Source organism: Rhincodon typus, chromosome 27 (assembly GCF_021869965.1).
Source record: "Rhincodon typus isolate 14 chromosome 27, sRhiTyp1.1, whole genome shotgun sequence".
In the NCBI taxonomy this organism is placed as follows: domain Eukaryota; kingdom Metazoa; phylum Chordata; class Chondrichthyes; order Orectolobiformes; family Rhincodontidae; genus Rhincodon; species Rhincodon typus.
Window position 1 is genome coordinate 17,109,535 of NC_063358.1, and position 17,226 is coordinate 17,126,760.

Here is a 17,226-nt window from a genome sequence, read left to right on the forward strand (position 1 = left end):
AAGGAAAAAACAGAGTTAACGTTTCGGGTCCGGTGACCCTTCTGCAGAGGCTTGAGGAAGGGTCACTGGACCCGAAACATTAACTCTGGTTTTTCCTTCACAGATGCTGCCAGACCTGCTGGGCTTTTCCAGCAACTTTGTTTTTGTGCCTGATTTACAGCATCTGCAGTTCTTTTGGTTTTTATTTAATAATATTGGTATTGTATTAGATCTCTAAGTTGGTCTGATTGACTTTTTCTGAGCACAGGAACAGAGGGGGCTCTGTGGCAAAGTGTCCCTACCTCTAGGACAGGAGGCTGGGTTGAAGTCCCAACTACTCCAGAGGTGTGTAACCACAATTTTGAACAGGTTGATTAAAAAAAATCTATAACCTTAAGGTTAGAACAAACCTTAAGGACATGAAAAGGCTGGAGGAAATCTGAAATGTTGAAGGAGCACTTTTCAGGGAAGCAATGTCCATTACCACATAGCAAACTAATCAGCGGAAAAAACCATCTGGTCCATTAATCTCACCATGGGTAATGTTGGCTGAAGCATTATGATTGATGGCAGGGCCTTGTTTTTCCTCAAAGTGGGGTGGGAAGCCACAGTCCTGCCTTTGCCTCCAGCTCCCACACTTTGCATGGCCCTCATCCTGTGATTCCCTCCCAACTACCTTGTCCGCTGCTCCAGAACTTCAGCATTGCTGTGCAGCCAGCAGCCTCCACTTCTGAAATGGCATAGTTACTCACAATGGATGCCAGCCTCTGATTGACCAACAGGTTCAGGTCAGGCAGGAATATTGCTGTCCAAGGAAGTGATGTACCAAAATGCCCACCAGCTGACCACTTTCCAGTTTGTGGTGGTTGCTGGGGCGGGGGGGTGGAAAAGAGGGGTGGCATATCCTTTGCATATTGTGCCTACCCTCACAGTTTGAAAAGATATTGGGAAATCATGGCAAAGTATCACAAAGAGTTCTCCGTAGCCTGAATGTTCAAGTGCTGAGTTGTAAGCTGAATATGGTGGACATTAGAGAATGTTGTGGACACACTGATCTTCAGATCATCTAGAAATACAATAAAACAGTGGGAGACTCTTCAACCAAACTGTATTGTTTGACCTACTGGTAATTTGCTTGTAACTGAACAACTCATGTTAATCCATCATGGTTTCACCTTCATTAGATTAGATTTCATGATGTAGTTTCTCGAAGTAATGGGCCAAAAGATTCTTATCCTCTCTTTTCAGGAGAAGATAAAATGGGAAGGCGATGGCCCAGTGATATTATCACTAGACCCAGATAATGCTCTGGGGACCAGAATTCAAATCCCACAATCGTTGAATTTAAATATCTGGAATTAGTAGTCTAATGACCATGAAGCCATTTTGACTGTTAGGAAGAACTCATCTGGTTCACTAATATTATGGAGATAGCAAGAACTGCAGATGCTGGAGTCAGAGTCAATGCTGTATGGAGCTGGAGGAACACAGCAGATCAGGCAGCAGAGGACTCCTGATGAAGGGTTCCGATCTGAAATGTTGACTTTCCTGCTCTTCTGATGCTGCCTGACCTGCTGTGTTCCTCCAGCTCCACACACAGTATTTGTTCACTAATGTTGTTTAGGGAAGAAAACCTCTGGCCTACATGTGACTCCAGACCCACAGCAATGTGGTTGACACTTAACTGCCCTCTATTGGGGTTGGGTAATAAATGCGGACGTGGGCAGTGATATCCACATCTTGTGAATGAACAATTTAAATGAGATCACACAGCACCATTTCAAAGAGGAGTAGGGGAATTCTCCCCAGTGCCCTGGTCAATATTGATCCCAGAGGCACAATCACTAAAACAGTTTCATAAGTATTTTATCTTATTGCAGTTTGTGTAAACTTACTGTTCACAAATTAATTGTTGTGTCTCCATCACAAAAAGACTGAATATATTTCAAAGGTGCATCATTGGCTGTAAAACTCTTTGCAAATTGCTGAGGTCTTGCAAGATGCTTTACATATGTAAGTTCTACCCTATTTTTCATGTCAGTAACCTCTATTCTCACTTTAGTTTTAGTCATAGGCCTTTTTCACATTGATCTTCGTTGTGGAGGACAATGGTTAGATCTCTGCACACAGTTTTCTGGACTCCCAATAGTAATCATAACATTTGGAATCACAATTTCTCAATGTTCAACTTCATTTGAATTTATGGAGTTTGAAGAGCCTGTTCTAAATCCACTTTACGTTTCTAATCTAGATCATTTTGATATACATCTCCAAACTCCAGTTTACCTCAACTATCAAAAGACATTTGTGTTTGAATTAAATGACTTGTTCCACCAACATCCCCAGCTTCCTGCCTGCCTGACATTAAAACTTCTTTGCATATATTCTGAGCCAGTGCATCAAAACAGACTAACCAATTTATTTTCAATGACTCATTCATGGGAAGATGAATATCACCAGCAAGGCCAAAATTTGATAGCCAACCTTAATTGCCCTTGAGAGCAGTTAACAATCAATCACATCACTGTACATCTGGAGTCATCTATAGATTTCCTTCCCTCAAGGGCATTAATGGACCAGATGGGGCTTTATGGCAATTTAAAGTAGTTTCATAGTGAATATTACTCTGACTAGTTTTCAATTCCAGTCTTTTTAATTAATTGAATTTTAATCATATCATCTGCCATTGGATTTGAGCATTAGTCTGGGCCTCTAGATTAATAGTCCAGTGACATCATCATGATGACACAGTCTCCCCTATCAGGGAGTTAAAAAGTAGGTTTACTCTGGGTACAGTGATAGTGAGACAGAAACTTCACAGGAGTTTTACCAAATTAAATTTGTGCTGAAGATAAAAAATTAGATATTAACTTTGATACAGGGGTAGGAATAAGGAGTAGATTAAAGGAAAAGAGAGAGAGGCAGAGGAATTCAGGGAGGTAATCCAGGATTTAAGATCTGGACATGTAGGAATGTTACCATCAGTGGTGTAGCAATTTAATGTGGGGATGCACAAGACCAAAAATGAATGAACAAAGAGAATTTGCTTGACTGTTGGGCCGGAGGAAGTAACTGCTAGGGATGATTAAGGCATGAAGAGATTTGCCAGATGTGCAGCAGTATGAAAAAACACAAGTCAATTTAAATTGTCAAATATTATTATAAAAAGGCATCACACACCATTTGTGAGATGTAAAACTTTTAGTTTTTCTTAAGAATGAACACAATACAGTAACATACTGTAAAATATTCCAATGGGTCTTCAGATTTGACTTTCAAATTTACTTTGTAACATAACTCAAAGCAGCAAATCACTTCTGTGAGATTAGTCAGGACATAAACGAGTAATAGACATGTTACCCAGAATCCTTCATTGACTCATTTGCAAGTTAAGGAATCATTTTTCCAGAATTTGCAAGATGGAAAAATTTGCCAGCTAGCCACAGTGAATCTATACAAAAAGCGTAACAGCTGTACTATCGTGAGATGAAGGAGTTCAACTGTGTTTCCTCTTTAAATGAACATCATCACCTGCCAAATGGTTAGAAGATTGGGAGCTCACAATGAGGCATGAGGAAAATGTTTCAGCCCTTTAAATTACATCGTTGGATCATTGCCTTCACTGTGACATATCTGCAGGATTTCCTTTGTCCTGGTTCTGCATATGGTCACCAAAATAATTTGGTTTGAAAAATGCTCCTTCATTTCAAGAGAAATGAATTGCAAATGATCTCTAGAAAACTGTTGTAAATGCAATTGATGCTAATTTGCACCAGCAAGAGCAAATCAGACTAAGGCTGATGTAAAGGTTAACACTGTCATTTTGAAAGGAACATCTGAGTTCAAAGTGCCTCATCATCCATTCCTTTCAATAATGCCCATGAGTTGTCATCCTCAGTTATTTTGTATTTCCACATTAACTTCATATGGACTTTGGGTGTAGGCACTTAAACCAGACCTTAAACTTTAACTAGTGTGAATGAACTGATATAGACACAGGCTAAAGTTGGAAACTTTGACACAAGAGACATTACTTTACAGTGAATTCAAAACAAAAGAGATGCCAGGGTGGGGGTGGGAATGGCCTTCACAGTTACGGTTGACAAATAGAGTCCAAGCTCTGATCTGCATTGTCATGTCGGAGAGTTGAGCTCCCAACTGGAAATGAATGCAAGAACAAGCCTGTACCCTATCAGTCAGTATACTCAGGTTCCTGTGCATATCATGAGAAAGTAGAAGGCAATGTCGCGCAGAGTGATGGTAGTGCTAAGTATCTCCAACACATGTCACATATTCACAGTCCTTATTAATACTGCTATCAAACATGATCTATTAGTTGACAATTAGTCTAAAGGTGTGAATGTAAAAGCAGTCACTCAACATGCTCTTCTCACAACAGTTGCTATGTGATTTAGACATTATTTATCCTATCCAGTTAAAAATCTATCATTAATTGTCTAGTTTTACTGCAAATGGTAGAAAAGTCTTGTGACATAATGCAGTCCTTCTACCCAATCAAAGATAACGTAGGAGCAATGATTTCCATTTAGTTCTATCCTATTCCCACTCCTATCTAACCCAAACTTAAGAAACCATGCCAATCATTCTGACTGGTAGTTTAATAGAAAGGAAACTGCATGCACAAAGCTGAACTACCTAATATTTAAGGGTAGGTTCACAGATAAAATACAGTCATAGAAAATCGTAAAATACTCTTGTATGAAGATATGTCCAAGGACATACCTTCCATCATTTAATAGACTGGGCTCTTTACTCCTAAAAAGAGAAGACATGCAGATGACCTCATAGAGGTCTTTAAAATTGTGAAGGGCTTTGATTAGGGGTAAGCATAGATGATAATTTGGACTTGTGAGCTAGTCCAAAGCTAAATGGAGTCCTAGAGAAATTTCTTTACTCAGAGAATGTGGAACTCACTAATGCAGGAAGTGAGTAAGGCAGATAAAATAACTAATTGTAGGAGAATCTCAAGTTTATGAAGGACAAAGAAATAGGAGGACAAATTAGTTGAGGTCACAGGGTTACATGAAGTAATATGGAGTGTAGCTTGTAGGGTTCGCTTTGCATTTCAATTGCATGTCCAGTAACCCAAAGAGAGTGATTGATGATATTGGCTGTTCCTGGAACATCTTAAGCCCTTTTAAGGGGCAGCTATCACTGCCATTTAGCAGTTTGTTCACGGCCGGACAGTGGTATTGGTATATGTTCAAGTGTGAATCTCTGTCTCTTCTCAACCACCTTCTCTATGTCCACCTCCATACTCCTCTCCAAAAGAAAATCATCTCCAAGTGATTGACTCATAAAATTATGGGATCTTACAGAACAAGAGGTGGCCATTCAGCCCATTATGCTGGTGCAAGCTCTTTGAAAGAGCTATCCAATTAATTTCAGCTCCAGTCCCTTTCCCAATGGCCTTGCAAATTTTATCCCCTTTAATTAGATATTTAAGCCTCTACTGAAAGTTACTATTCAATCTGTTTCAATAGTAGCAGATAGTAATAGAGGAATCTTTTCAGGAAATACTTTCCTGAATCATTACAATCATTATCAAATCATTACAAATCTTCAAGCCTTTTTTAAATCCTGACACTTCTCTGGTTCTGTAGTTAATTACTTAAATTCTACAACCCTAGTCACTGACTTCCCTGCCAACTTCTCCCTATTTGCTCTGCCAAAACTCCCAATGACGGTTATACACTTGAATTAAATCTTCCTTCAATGTTCTCTGCTTGAAACAGAAAAAACACAATTTCTACACCTCTCCTGAAAATGCAAAATTTCACAACCATTTCCACTCAGTCTATTCAACACCTCCAGGACCCCGACCCAGTTTTACACTCTGGCAAACAAGCTTCACTCCATATTACTTCATCCAACCCTGTGACCTCAACTAATTTGTCCTCCTATTTCTTTGTCCTTCATAAAGTTAAGATTCTCCTACAATTTAGTTATTTTATCTGCCTTACTCACTCCCTGAGTTAGTGAGTTCCACATTCTTTGAGCAAAGAAACTTCTCTAGGACTACATTTTACCCAAAAGGTTGTGCTCAGAACAGGACACAATACTCCAGTAGGGTCTGAACTAGTGCTTTATAAACTTTTAGTATATCTTCCTTGCTTTTGTACCCTTGATGAAGGATGTGCAAGGCAAAGCAGTACTATATTTTAAAGTTTTAGATGGATACTTATTTAAGGTGTAACCTGAGGTGTATAGTTTTTCCAGGAGGGCAGTGGAATGCTAGTAAAGCACTTAGATATTATAATCAAGGATCCAGGAGAATCATGGGTCTTGATACGTATAGGGAGATAGTGAGTGAGTAGGGAAGCATACTCATGAAATCGACCAGCTCCTGGTGAGAAAACAAGATGTAATGGCAAACAATTCCTTTCCCCCTACTTCATAGCTGGTCCCTCCTGAATTCAACCGCTCTTGCCTCCTTTAAGCTACTGTGTTTCCCAAATCTTGGGAAGACCATATAGGAGGTGTTGATTTCAAATCACTGCCAAAGTATCAGGCTGGGAGCCCTATTTGAATATTGTCATGAGAGAATGGCTCACCTGGGAACTCTGATATTGACAGCAGTTAAAACAGGAACTGATATGTGAGAACTACCCGTTGGATTCGGGTTTGCAACTGAGGTAATTTCATCCCCCTCCTCCCCTCAATTATCCTCCCCTCCCATGTCATGGGATCAGGGGTTTAAAATACTCCCACAAAAGGTTTGATTGTTGCACACTTGATTTTTCATGACAAAATCCACTTTCTTCGGTTAATATGGAATCCAGGAGGAGATTTCTATGGCATTGCAAAAAAGATGAAGGGCGTTCAGAAACAAAACTTCTTTGGCTGCTTGTTTTGTGTAAAATAGCCCATCATCAAATGTTCTGCTTCTGCCCCTATTAAGTTCTAACTTTCTCCATTAGTCAATCCTTGTCGGATGGTTTTGGTTGTTGTCCACAAGAACTCTTCTGTTCTGTTGCCCATTACAATGGTGCAATATCATCGAATGCTTTGTCACTTGGAATTTCTGTGGTTCCCTTGGTGTACTCTTCGGTTTTTTTGGCAACACCAAGATTAGAACAACGGCGATGATATGCAAACTGAAGTACCAAGTCCTAAGGAGACAAAACAAAGAATCTGAATTAATAGAATCATTTAACATTTGGCCCATTGTGTTCCTTTTGACTCTAGGTAGAAGTACTGAGCAATGATTCAAAACACATTGTCAATGTGGAGGCCAGAAATGCAGCGATATTCCTATCGGGAGTGAATGACACCCATGTCTGCTCTTTTTCTGGAATAGAGAAGACTGAGGGGTGGTGTAACAAAGGTCTTTAAAAGCATGAAAGGTTTTATTAGAGTAGACACAGGGAAAGTGGCCCTAGTGTTTTGCTCTCAAGACAGGACATTTCCTGGCTCAGCAAATCTGGCCTGGGGAAAAGGTTTGATTTTCTTTCTAGGGTGGTGGGGTTCCCTGGGAAGTGAGCTGGGCGAGGCTGGAATGAGAGCAGGGAATGTTGGCTGGGCATAAGGCCAGCTTCCCTATATTGACATATAAAGCAGTTTAATAAAAAGAATAAAACCAAAAACATCCCTCTGAACTTCACCTTTCATACCTTGTTGCCCACCTCACACACTCCCCATATCGTAGCCATGCCAAGTCCATGTCATTTCAACTCTCCTTATGCCACCATATACCCCTCTATTTATCTTTATGGCCTTTCAAAGCCCCTATGCCACTTATATACCTCCACTCATCCTTATGTCCCTCAAAGTCCCTATACCTTCCCAAGCCCCTCTACTCCTATTTATGATCCATATGCCCCTCTGCTTATCTTTATGGTGCCTATCCTGTCTTATGCTCCTCTACTCATTCTTATGGACTCTAAAAGCCCCTATGCCTCTCTCTGCCTTTCCATTAATCGCAATGCCCCTATGCACCTACAGTTCTGAAGTCACCAACCCAGCCCTTTTTGGCTGCTACGCTAGACAGTGAGGAAAGACCGGAGGAAGATTCAGCAGAACATAAATGGCAGCATTGAGAGTTTGGATGTTGTGGGCCTGCTCTTTCCCTAAAACCCTGCTATTTTAAATATATAAGTGAATTCCCTGTTGAAAATTCCCTGTTGAATTTGCTTTCACCACTGTTCCAAGCAGCGCATTCCAGATCACAATAACTCCGTATTAAGAGCAAAAACCTCCTCATCTAACCTCTGTTTTTTTGTTTGGCATTTATCCTAAAATTACAGCTACAGAAGCAAAGAAGAAACATTCCTGACATGAACTGACTGACCAACAAGCAAAATGGCCAGGGAACACCTAACTGCGAGATTGGAGCAGTGGCTTATCATCTTGCCCATTTTCTCAAGAGTCCAGCTCCCATTCAAAAATAAGTGAAATACAGAATTAACTGTTGACAGGTAAATCAGGTAAAATTTTAAAGTTATTCCATCATGGCAGGACAGTGGAGAAGACAATTGAGCAATGGTAATACTGGACTAGAAATTCAAGGCCCTGGAACTGCTGATTCCAATCCCACCACAACTAGTGGAGATTTAAATTTAATTAATAAATCTGAAATCTTGGTAATGGTGACCATGACAATTATCATCAACTGTTGTACTAACCAACCTGGTTCATTAATGCCCTTTTGTGAAGGAAAAAATCTGCCATCCTTACCTGGTCTGGCCAGGCTCCAGGCTCACAGCGATGCAGTGGACTCTTAACTACTGTCTAGAACTGCCTAGTGAGCCATTCAATTCAACAGCAATAGGGACGGGCCACAAATATTGACATCATCCCACAAGCAACATCCCACAATGGAATAAGATAGATCCCCTCATTGCTAACTACTTTACCATTTATTAACGACAAGGTCTGACGTGACCCTATATTACATGTTGCTATCCCCGATACGAAGATGAGGAACATGAATAACAAATCATTTTGAGTTATTTTGTTAGTTTAACTGATTTACTCACCTGTAAAACTCGAGTGATGAGCTCAGAAACGGAAGGACAAATGGTACCACAGTGTAACTCACAACCACCTGCGTTGTTGCCCATGTCATCACGTCATAGAATGTCTTGCAAGTTGGTGAAACGAGGAAGTAAGGCCTCAAATTATTTCTAACCTGCATGCATCCAAACACACATGGGAAAACATTAAAATCCCCTTGAGTAAAAGATACAGGTTAGCTGTGATTTAATTAAGTGGTGAGATACAAGGGAGAATGTTCAAGTGACTCTTTTTTTCTACATTCAGAGAACTTTCCACTCATCCAATCCTGTATTCCTTATATTCATTCAGTACCAGCTGAGAGTCCTAAACGTCTCCTCTAACTATCTCTCCTTCTTCAAGATGCTTCTTAGAAATCTATTAATTTAACCAAGCTTTTAGTCACGTGCCCTACTATCTCATCATGTGTCAGATTATGATTGATAATCACTCCTTTGAGGGGTCTTGGGACACTTTCCTATGCTACAGGTGCCATACAAACATGGGTTATTCCTGTCATTCTTTTACTCCTAGTTAATGCACTGTTGGATTTTTTTTGCTCATCCCTAATTATCTTCAAGAATGTGGGAGTGACTTGCCTTCTTGCATTGCTGCTGTCCATAGGGATGGGTACGTCCACAGTGTTAGGGAGATTTTAATTCAACAACAGTAAAGGAATGGCAATATAACTCCAAGTTAGAGCAGTGGGGGGCTTGGAAAGGAAGTTACAGATAGTGATACTCCCATGAGCCCGCTATCCTCATCCTCTAAATAATATAGATCAAGGAAAGGCACTTTTGAAGGGGCCTTTGAGAGTCTTGGAATGCATCTTGTAGATATCATGCACTGTAGCCGCATAGGGGCAGGGACAGCAATAGTGGTCCCTGCTGCTGTTCCTGGCCTTGATCACAACAATAGTGGGCCTCCTAGACCCAGTTTTTAGGCTTTGATGTGTGCCCCTGTCCCGTGCCCTGCAGTCATGGTGTGTTGGCAATGGAGGGCACAAGTGTTGAAGGTGGTGACTGAGGTTCCGGGTAAGCTATTGTTCTGTCTTGAATGGTGTCGAGTTTCTGACGTGTTGTTGGAGCTGCACTCATCCACAGAGTTGGACAGTATTCCCTCACACTCTTGGCTGAAATTCCATGCAGTACTGAGGGAATGCTGCACTGTCAGAGGCGCTGTGTTTCAGGTAAGGCATTAAATCGAGATGCTATCTAACCTCTCATGTGGATGTAAACAGCCCTAAAGCTACTGGATTCATAAGAATGAAGTTCCCCATACTAGGAACCAGTTGTTATGAAGATAGATTGGTGGAGTCAAAATAGTTTCCACAGGAGAAATAAAAATGGAGAGGAAATTGGTCAGAAATATTCAAAAATCATTAGGGGTCTGGTGAGAATGTTCTCACTCATGAAGGATTTGAAAACATGAGGGCACAGGTTTAAAATAATTGGCAAATAAGCAGATCTGATGTGAGCAAATCTTTGTCACTTGACCAGTGGCCAAGGTTTGGAATGTACAAACTGAGAGTGTGATGGGGATAGGTTCAACTAAAGCAGTCAAAAGGGAATTAGACATTATCTGAAAAGGAAGAATATGTTAGGACTATGGGTAGAAAGCAAGAAAATGGCACTAAAATGATTGCTCATTCAGAACCAGTGCAGACACGATGGACCAAATGGCTGCCTTTTGTGTTGCAACAATCCTATGATTCACTATTTGCAAGAAAAGCATGTTCGTTCTCCCATTTGTATGAGCCAACAATGTCTCAACCAACATCCCAGTTCGTGGAAACTTATAAATCAATTCCAGTGTTTCATATAATCAAGGTCACTTTGCCTCAAAATGTTTTATTTGTCTGTAAACAGCTTTGAGATTTTCCAAGGTTGCAAAATGCTCTATTTAAATGCAAATTCATAGAAGGCACAATACTATAGTGCTACCTTGCAGGGCATCCTTGGCAATTACAGTGCAATCTCAGTGCAATCTGGGATGGGGGAACGTTCCATTCTATGCTGGGATCTGGTTGGAGTGTAGGGTTTGGGGGGTTCGCTGTGGGTGATCTCACAATAGTAGAGGTATTGAACTCCAGCAATTTCAGATAACACAATTTTTTAGGTGCAACTGTGTTGTATAAAAAAAAAACCAAGTCTTAGCTGTTGAGCATCACTTACTGCTCTCGCTGCCAGTGTCATGAATGTCCCAGTGATGAAGGTGAAGTAGTAGCCAGGGTAAACTCCATGCCATATTGCCGATAGAAGGAATGTCGACAACGTCGGATTGAATGGACATCTATCATAGCAGACTCTAAAGGGGGACAACAGCGTTGATTATTAACATCCAGCATCACCACTGAATCATTTCAGCAGAGAAGGAACTCATTCAGCCCATCATATCTGCACTGGCTCTCTGAATGGGAATCATAGTTAGTGCCATTCTCCTGACTTCTGCCCATAATCTTGCTCCTTTTCAAATCACAGCCCTATTCTATTTTGAATTCTTTGATTGAACGTGCATCCACTACAGTTTCAGGCAGTGCACTCCAGCCCCAACTACTTGCTTCATGTCAAAGTTTAGCATCATATTGTTTTTGCCTTTTTGCACTAATTCCTTTCAATCTGTGCAGTTTCAGTCTCAATCATTTCATGAATAGGAACATTTTCTCCCTATTTATTTTTTCCAGATCCTTCAGGTTTATAACTATTTTAATCAGATAGCCTCTCAGCTTTTTCTTTCCAGGGAGAATACTCCTAACTTCTCCAAACTATCTTCATAAACTGAAGCTCTCCATCCCTGAAACAAGTTGTTTATTTTTTTCTGCACTCTCTCCAATGCCTTCACACCCTTCCTAAAGTGTGGTGTCAAGAACTGGATGCAATACCCAGCTGAGGTTGAGCTGGTGCCTTATATAATAGAGTCATAGAGACATATAGCACGGAAACAGACCATTCGGTCCAACCTGTCCCTGCCGAACATAAACCAAAACTAAACTAGTCACACCTGCCTGCTCCCGGCCCATATCCCTCCAAACTTTTCCTATTCATATACTTATCCAAATGTCTTTTAAACATTGTAGTTGTACTCCCATCCACCACTTCCTCAGAAAGTTCATTCTACATGTGAACCACTCTTGGTGTAAAAAAATTGCCCCTCATGTCTTTTTTTAAAATCTCTCTCTATCCTAGGGAAAAGGCAACTACCATTAACTCTTATCTGTACCCCTCATTATTTTATAAACTTCGAAAGGTCACCTCTCAACCTCCTATGCTCCAGTGAAAGAAGTCCCAGCCTATCCAGCCTTTCTTTATAATTAAAACATTCTACACCCAGCAACATCCTGGTAAATCTCTTCTGAACTCTCTCCAGCTTAATAATATCCTTCCTATAAATGGGTGACCAGAACTGGACACAGTACTCCAGAAGAAGCATCAATGTCCTGTACAACCTCAACATGACATCCTAACTCCTATACTCAAAGGACTGAGCAATGAAGGCAAGCGTGCCAAATGCCTTTTTAACCAGATCAACATAACCTCCTTGCCCATGCATTGTGTGCCCCTATTAATAAAGCCCGGGATACCGTAAGCTTTATTAACCATTCTCTCGACCTGTTCTACCAACTGCAATAACTAATGCACATATACACCCAGGTTCCTCTGCTCCTGCATCCACTTTAGAATTGTATCCTTACATTTACACTGTCGCTCCATGTGCTTTCTACCAAAGTGATACACTTTGCACTTCTCCACATTAAACTCGATCTTCAAATTTCTGCCCATTCCATCAACCTGTCTATGGTCTTTTGTTCCTCGCTCCACAGATGCTGCCAAACCTGCCACGTTTCTCCAGTATTCTCGGTTTTTATTTCAGTTTTCCAGCATCCGCAGCAATTTGCTTTTGCGTTTACGCTTTTCAATCTCTACGTGAGTTCCTGTCCGGTTGATGATGGAAAATTCCGGATTGTTGGAGAGTGGGTGGGGCTGTGTTGGCCACTTTCATGGAATGTGAGCAAAGCAGGAAGACTAAATAATGTCAGGGGTGAAGAGGGTGAGGGAGTGAGGGAGGCTGAACACCGTCAGGGGTGAAACGACGTGAGGGATGGTGAGGGAGGCTGAACACTATCAGGGTGAGGCGGCTGAGGGAGGGAAGGGGTAAGAATGAGGCTGAACATGATCTATCTGTCGCAAGGGAAGGTCCAGCATAAAATGGTGAGGGAGCATCCTGACTGTTGATCGTGCACCTGAGGAGCTATCAACAGAAGATTGAAAGGTCCCGGTAAAATGTCGAGAGAGCAAATTAAACTGCATTCAGCATTAGATGCATTCTCCCTGATGCAGACTAAAAGATCTGGGGCTGATCTGCGATATGAGACCTTCGCACAACACATGAACTCTTTGTGTATTGGTTCACATTATAATGGACTTTCACTGTATTTCCAAGTCAAGGTGACATGTGGCCTTGAGAGGAAGCAGCAGGTCGTCGTGCTTTTGAATATTGTAATTAAATCTGCTTCACCCTACCTCGCAGGCAGTGCATTCCAAAGCGTAAGACTTTGCTGTATAAAAATTAATTATCCACATGCCACAGGATCCACCAACCTAGGGCAATAGATGAAAGCAAAATGCTGCAGATCATAAATATAAACAGAAAGTGGTGGAAAAACTCAGCAGGTCTGGCAACATTTATGGACAGGGAAACAAAGTTAACATTTTGTGTCCAATCTGACTTTTCATTGGGACCCATCGGTACCTAAGATTCATATCAGATACAAAATGTTAACTCTGTTTCTCTCTCCACAGATGCTGCCAGACCTGAATTTCTCCAGCACCTTGTGTTTCCATTAGGGCAATATATAACGTGGTATGAAATGGACTATGACCTGTAGACCAAAACTACCTACTCTTTGAGCCACAGAGCTGTTTGTATGTTCCAATTGTCAATGAACATCTTCATGCTTGTTGCAAACTGAAAAAATAAAAGCAGGAATAAATTGAAGTTTATAATAAATTTATAAGTTTATATAAATTGAAGTTTGTCTAGTTTGTGGTAAATATTTGTGTGTACATGTGTATGTGCAAGGTAACTATAAAGTTCTTACCTCTACCTTGACGATGTTTAGATTGGAGAACAAGTCCCATCGAGGCTTACCTCGACTGTCGTACCCAGTGAATCCAAACCCTGCAGCATTATTGACAGCATCAGCTGTGTGCAAAATAAACACATTCAGAACTTGTCCCACCATATGGTACCCACAGCCCAAGGGCTGGAGTCAGACACCACAACCTGTTCAAACAAAGCTGTTGTATTAAGGCACAAATTGTAGACTACACAGGCACTGCACCTTTAAGACAGCTGCAATGTTGTGATGTTCCACTGCAGAGTTACTCACCTGGCATTTATTCACTTTTTGTGCAATGGAGTCAGTATCATCAGTTAATCATGTATATGTACAGTAACACCAGTAAGCATGGAACCCAAGCTGCATGTGTTTGTGATATTGCATGCTCGTAAACAGCTAGTGTTGTAAATAAACTTTGAGATATCAAATTCAAAAGAACCTGACCACCTGCGATATACGTTATGTGGGCTATCTTATCTAAAAGCACAGAAGCCATTTTTCACATCATCGGGTGGCAGCCATGGTTCAGTTGTATCAAACTCACCTCCAAGATGGAAGGCTAGAAGTTCAAATCCCAACTCCAGAAACCTGAACACAAAATCTAGGCTGATATATCAGTCATTGATAGGAATCCTGTCTTTCAAATCAGATGTTAAACTGAGTTTGCGTCTGTCTGCTCAGGAGGACGTAAATTGCAACTGGTTTGTAGAAGAACAGTAGAATCATTCTGCTGTAGGGCCATCACATTCCCTCATTAGCAAATGCTGAGGGAATTTGAGGCAGTGTCGCTGTCATATCACCTTCCTGATGGTCTTGCTGAGGCATTAAGCACTCAAAACACCTCACTTCAGCCTCTGATGTGTGACAGAGGGAAGAAACTTGCCTAATTTGTGGCAGCATGGTGGCTCAGTGGTTAGCACTGCTGCCTCACAGCGCCAGGGACCCGGGTTCGATTCCACCATTGGGTGGCTGTCTGTGTGGAGTTGGCACATTCTCCCTGTGTCTGCGTGGGTTTCCTCCGGTTTCCTGCCATAGTCCAAAGATGTGCAGGCTAGGTGGATTGGCCATGCCAAATTGCCCATAGTTTTCAGGGATGTGTAGATTAGGTGGGTTATAGGGGGATGGGTCTGGGTGGGATGTTTTGAGGTTCAGTGTGGACTTGTTGGGCCAAAGGGTCTGTTTCCACACCATAGGGATTCATTAAAAAAAATGGAGGTTTTAAGCCAGAAACCAGCGAGAGGTGTCAATTCCTCTTCAGAGCATTGGAATAGGAGGAGACCATTCTGATTTTAAACCTATCCTTTGTTCAATTAGAATGCCGTGAACCAAGATTTTAGCTGCGTTTACAAACTTTAGTTTTGATAACCCATAATGGGGTTCCTAATGAAGGTCTATCGATCTTAATTTTGAAACGTTCATGTGATCTCCAGCATCTTCAAGGAGAGAGTTCCAGATTTCCACCATTCTCTATGGGATTCCTGACATCTCCCCCTTGAACAACCCAGCTCTAATTGTAATATTCTGACCCCTTGTTCTGGAGTGGCCCACCAGAGTAAAATCGTTTCTATCAAATCTTTTTCTCATCACAAAAGAACTCAACTAACTCATGCTTTAATCTTTTATTGTCACCTTGACAAACGCAAATCATCCCCTGTACACTTTTTTAGCCCTTTTAACCCAGATATCATTCAGGTGTAACTGAGCCTGTACACCTTCTATAGTCCACACATCCCTGATGAGATTCAATACCCAGAATTTAACACAGAAACACAGCAAATCTGGCAGGATCTGCAGAGAGAGAACACAGCTAACATTTCGAGTCCAGTGACCCCTCGACAGAAGCGTCTAATGAATGGTCACTGGACTTAGAACGTTAACTTTGCTTCTCTCTGTACAGATGCTGCCAGACCTGCTGAGTTTCTCCAGCACTCTCTCTGTTTTATTCCATTCACTTTGTTACTTATATTTTGTACCTGTCTGCTAGTATTTAATGGTTTCTGTACATGGTCTCCAAAATCTGCTGTATGTATTCTGTTTAATTTTGTCCTTACCTATGGTCCAAGCAAAATAATACTTGGGTCTGCAGGCCAGGGTGGAAATGTAGAGATACAGTAAACGTACAGGGATCGATGCTGTGGCAATGAAGGTATTGTCAGTGTTGTAGGAGATGGGAAATACATGTAATAAATACAGATGCATAAATACACAAACACTGCAGATCAGGATCTTGCATCCCACAGCACCCTGCAGAAAGAAAGAATCAATTAGATCCCAGTCAGTAAAGAAAGTCCATAGTAACAGATGATTGCGGTTAACATTATAAAATCCATAATACGCAAGGATATCAGTCAGTCCCAAACTCCCTCTTTTGTTGCCCCAAATGCACATTGCTGAATGTGCATTTTTTGCATATCAACTTACTTTGTTTCATGAATGAACAGTTAAATCTAACAAAAGAACCAAACACGAGATGCCCATTTTTTTAAAAAAGCTTGGCAACTTGTTGTCATCTGGAGTGCATTGCTTAAAGAACAGTGGAAGCAGAATAAAAACCCACTTTCCACCAAAAAGGAACTGCAGAAACACTTCAAAGAAAAGTTTTGCAGGGCAGTGGGGATAAGACAGTGTTTGTGGAACTTTATTGGGCTTCCTTTGTTACAACGCTGATGGCAACATTTCTCCCTTGATGCTGGGATTAATTGAAGTTTTAAACACAGATCCGTTATTAGCTGTTGATGTCAGGATATATGGATCAAAGGCAGGAAATTGCAGTTGAGTACAGACTAGCTGGAATCCAAATGAATGATGGAACATAGTAGAAACTAAATGGGCTCCTCCTGTCCCAATGATCCTATTAACTCAATAAGATACTGCAAGTTCTACATTTTGTAGAATTTCAAAAAGAGCTTCCATACATCTAACTCTTTTTTTATGACCACAGGATGTCTCAGAAGTGCCAAAGAGGGACTATTTGTGGTGTCACTGTTGTAACATAGGAAACAAAACAGTGAACTTGCACATGGCAATCTCTAGGAAAGAGTGAGATAATGAGCAGATAATGTGATTGAACAATTTCATTTGAGGGATAAATATCGGCCAGGACACCAAAGAGC

General features: G+C 41.0%; 1 protein-coding gene across 1 annotated transcript in view; it reads right to left on the bottom strand.

Annotated features, from left to right (window-relative positions):
• Nucleotides 1-3,163: 3,163 nt before the first annotated feature.
• LOC109929354 (lysophospholipid acyltransferase 2-like) overlaps nucleotides 3,164-17,226 on the bottom strand; it is a 66,195-nt gene continuing 52,132 nt past the window's right edge. Inside the window, exons 8-13 of the mRNA XM_020529027.2 lie at nucleotides 16,165-16,357; nucleotides 14,093-14,196; nucleotides 13,895-13,959; nucleotides 11,169-11,301; nucleotides 8,979-9,130; nucleotides 3,164-7,112 (exon numbers count right to left, since the gene is read on the bottom strand). Of these exons, the coding sequence (XP_020384616.1) occupies nucleotides 6,917-7,112; nucleotides 8,979-9,130; nucleotides 11,169-11,301; nucleotides 13,895-13,959; nucleotides 14,093-14,196; nucleotides 16,165-16,357 (843 nt within the window). The 3' untranslated portion in view covers nucleotides 3,164-6,916. The remainder of the gene's footprint in view (nucleotides 7,113-8,978; nucleotides 9,131-11,168; nucleotides 11,302-13,894; nucleotides 13,960-14,092; nucleotides 14,197-16,164; nucleotides 16,358-17,226) is intronic.